Here is a 3794-nt window from a genome sequence, read left to right as displayed (position 1 = left end):
TTGCCTTAACTATTCAAGCTTATCAGAATGGACAACAATCTGGCACTCTCAAACAAATAATAAACTCTTTCAATTTAAACACGATCCGAAGATTTGGCGCTCCGTACATCAAGACGAGAAGAAGTAGTCCTATCAAAGGCAAGAATAGTTCATACCCATCTTTATTTACTTAGAAGAGACGATCCACCACAGTGTCCACATTGTTCTATAAATCTGACTGTTAAACACATACTCATTGACTGCCCCTACTATAGACAAGACAGAACATCAACCCTGCTATCACTGGTAAATCTTGATAAACCAATAACTCTAGAGAATCTCATTGGTGACAAGGCAAATATTTTCGAATTTTTCAACTTTCTGAAGCAAATTTGAATAAAGCAATCTTTTCTGATCTTATGAAAATTTTTCATTTTCCTATATAAAAAATGCCTTTAAACTCCCATAACAACAACAACATATCACTACACTGTTGTAGGTCTTGCCAGAAACATCTAGAATTTTCTACTTATTATCACACAAGGCAGTCAAGCGGTACAAAGAACACGTCACTGCTCTCTTGCTTGCCAGCGATTAGTTGCTGTAACAACGCTACGTCACACGTTCACGCTCATTCATGAACCTTCGAGAACACCTCCCTACAAGTATATATAGCATGCGCGGCTGGTAGATGGCAGTATACTCGTGACTGGAAGCCTTGGTAGCTTTTACTCTTTATAGTGCGTGCTCCTGGTGATTAAAGTTATACGATTCATTTTCTTCTGGAATAGTGATTACAATGTCCTCATCAACGACACCTGCTATCGGTATCGATCTGGGAACCACCTATTCTTGTGTGGGAGTCTTCCAACACGGGAAGGTGGAGATCATCGCTAACGATCAAGGTAACAGGACCACTCCGAGCTACGTCGCCTTCACGGACACAGAACGCCTCATCGGTGATCCCGCCAAAGCGCAGGTCGCCCTCAACCCGGAGAATACCGTATTTGACGCAAAGCGGCTCATAGGAAGGAAATACGACGACCCTAAAATACAACAGGACTTGAGGCACTGGCCATTTATGGTGGTCAACGAAGGGGGAAAACCCAGAATTAAAGCCACCTACAAAGGAGAAGATAAACTCTTTAATCCCGAAGAGATCAGCGCCATGGTTCTGACGAAGATGAAAGAAACAGCGGAAGCTTACCTGGGTTCAAAAGTCAGAGACGCCGTCATTACGGTGCCCGCTTACTTCAACGACTCGCAGAGACAGGCAACTAAAGATGCTGGGGCGATTGCTGGACTGAATGTCTTAAGGATCATTAACGAACCCACCGCAGCTGCTCTTGCCTATGGACTAGACAAAAACCTGCACGGAGAGAAAAATGTTCTCATCTTTGATCTTGGAGGAGGCACGTTCGACGTGTCCATACTGACAATAGACGAGGGTTCCATGTTTGAAGTGCGTTCAACTGCCGGTGATACCCATCTCGGTGGGGAAGACTTCGACAGCAGAATGGTGACCCATTTCGTGGAGGAATTCAAGAGGAAGCACAAAAAGGACCTCCGAAACAGCCCACGTGCTCTGCGCCGACTGAGAACTGCCTGCGAACGTGCTAAAAGGACACTTTCAAGTAGCACGGAAGCAGGAATCGAAATCGACGCTCTCTACGAAGGTATTGATTTCTATTCAAAGCTCACGAGAGCAAGGTTCGAGGAATTGTGTATAGACTTGTTCCGAAGTACCTTGGAGCCAGTGGAGAGGGCACTGCAGGATGCCAAGATGGACAAGAGCAAGATTCACGATGTCGTGCTGGTGGGGGGCTCTACTCGCATCCCGAAGATCCAAAAACTGCTCAAAGACTTTTTCAACGGCAAGGAACTGTGCATGTCCATCAATCCAGATGAAGCTGTGGCCTATGGAGCAGCCGTGCAGGCCGCGGTCTTAACCGGTGACACTAGTGACGTCATCAGGGATGTGCTTCTAGTAGATGTAGCTCCTCTGTCTTTGGGCATCGAGACTGCCGGAGGAGTAATGACCAAGATCGTGGAACGAAACTCTCGGATCCCGTGCAAAACGTCCAACACGTTCACCACTTACTCCGACAACCAACCGGGCGTGAGCATCCAGGTGTTCGAAGGAGAGCGCGCTTTAACTAAGGACAACCATCTACTGGGCAGGTTCGAACTGGCTGGTATTCCTCCTGCGCCGCGAGGGGTTCCTCAGATCGAGGTCACCTTCGACATCGATGCCAACGGAATCTTGCACGTGTCAGCGAAGGACCGTAGCACGGGAAAGTCGGAGAGCATCCGCATCACGAACGACAAAGGTCGGCTGTCAAAAGAAGAGATCGACCGTATGCTGTCCGATGCCGAAAAATATCAGCGAGAAGACGAAGAGCAGCGCGAGCGCATCGCTGCTCGGAACAGCCTGGAGAGTTACGTGTACAGTGTGAAGCAGGCTGTGTACGATGCGGGTGACAGATTGTCGGCCGAGGACAAGGAGAAAGTAACGAAGAAGTGTGACGAAGTGGTGAGTTGGATGGACAACAACAGTCTTGCTGAGAAGGAGGAGTTCGAATTCAAACTGAAGGAAGTCCAGTCGGAGTGCTCTCCGGTGATGAGCAAACTTCATCAGGGATCTTCCGGTACTAGGGGACGGAAGAGTGGACCTACTGTAGAGGAAGTAGACTGACATTGTGTGCGTGCAACGTTTCAAGAACTATCATCTAGTCTTATTTATTATTCAGAGTATATACGGAGATTTTGTAGTTTTTTAAATACAACTGCATGTAAATATTTTGTGTTCAATTTTTGTGTTGTAACTTTTAAAAAATAAAATTTTTTAAATGAATTTTCAGTTTGTGCGTTGTGTAACTTGCTTTCAATTTGGGCTCAGACATTTCATATTATTATTACATAGTGTATGTAACATGATTCCTTAATATAAATTTTAAACACCACTCTTTAGCTTTTGAAGTTGGCAAACTCCTTTCGGTTTCTTCACCACTTTCTGTAACTAAAGTTAGAACATTTATTGTCTTTGGTTTGGAAAAATATAGGCTTTTTGACCATTTGTTTATTGAGGAACAATTCTGAGTTTTTTTTTTTTAATTTCAAAGGTTCCAACATCCAATGAAGAACGACAACTTAAAGAAACTAGAATCTTGAGATGGCATCGCATTCTATAATGTTAAAAATATATGTTTATATATCTGAATGAAGGTGCAGTTTCATTAGTAGTAGGTATCAGACCTAAAATAAATTTTCCCTTTATTCTGTACCACGAAACAAAACACAGGGACAGAGGAGTTTACAAGATGGAAAATACACGCAGTGGGCAGGAATAACTGCCAACTAGGCAATCGCCCAACAGAATATTGGGTGATTGCATTTATGATTGAAGCAAATTGAGGACTGCGATTTACAGTCAACTTGGGCATGCTCCTTTCGTCCACAGTTTGGGCGTATTGCATTACCTCGACAGACTGTTTGAGATTATCCGAATTTCTGACACTTATAACATCTTTTGTGTGGCCTTCTCGGGACAATTTCTTCCTGTGAGACATTGAGGTCCTATTCTGAAACGACACCTTTGGAGGTAGTGAGTGTAGCACGTGGTGACACCTTAATGTTAAAAAAAACGTTTAAAAAAAACGTTGAAAAGAATTGAACTTATTGTAGTATACCTATACAGAAAGTCAGATTAACTAATAAAAAATTATGGGAAAAGTTCTTTCAGAAATTTAAAAAAGAATGGTAGATATCGTACGGTATGTTAGGATACGCTAAAACTTATCTCATTAAGAAGCACA

General features: G+C 43.4%; 1 protein-coding gene across 1 annotated transcript; it reads left to right on the top strand.

Moving 5' to 3' along the window:
* The first annotated feature begins 737 nt into the window (after nucleotides 1–737).
* Nucleotides 738–2728, top strand: LOC150086589 (heat shock protein 68-like). The gene has a single exon (XM_090371473.1). It carries the CDS (start codon nucleotides 779–781, stop codon nucleotides 2672–2674), a length of 1896 nt encoding a protein of 631 aa, XP_090227599.1. The 5' UTR covers nucleotides 738–778; the 3' UTR covers nucleotides 2675–2728.
* The last annotated feature ends 1066 nt before the right edge of the window (nucleotides 2729–3794 follow it).

The sequence above is a fragment of the Mastigoproctus giganteus genome, chromosome 4 (assembly GCF_048544385.1).
Source record: "Mastigoproctus giganteus isolate SK-2022 chromosome 4, ASM4854438v1, whole genome shotgun sequence".
Classification (NCBI taxonomy): Eukaryota; Metazoa; Arthropoda; class Arachnida; order Uropygi; family Thelyphonidae; genus Mastigoproctus; species Mastigoproctus giganteus.
The sequence above is the reverse complement of the archived record's forward strand: the minus strand, read 5'-3'. Positions and strand labels throughout refer to the sequence as shown.

Bases quoted from the DNA above. Each gene is read 5' to 3' on its own strand.
- LOC150086589 (XM_090371473.1), top strand. From the start codon at position 779: ATGTCCTCATCAACGACACCTGCTATCGGTATCGATCTGGGAACCACC.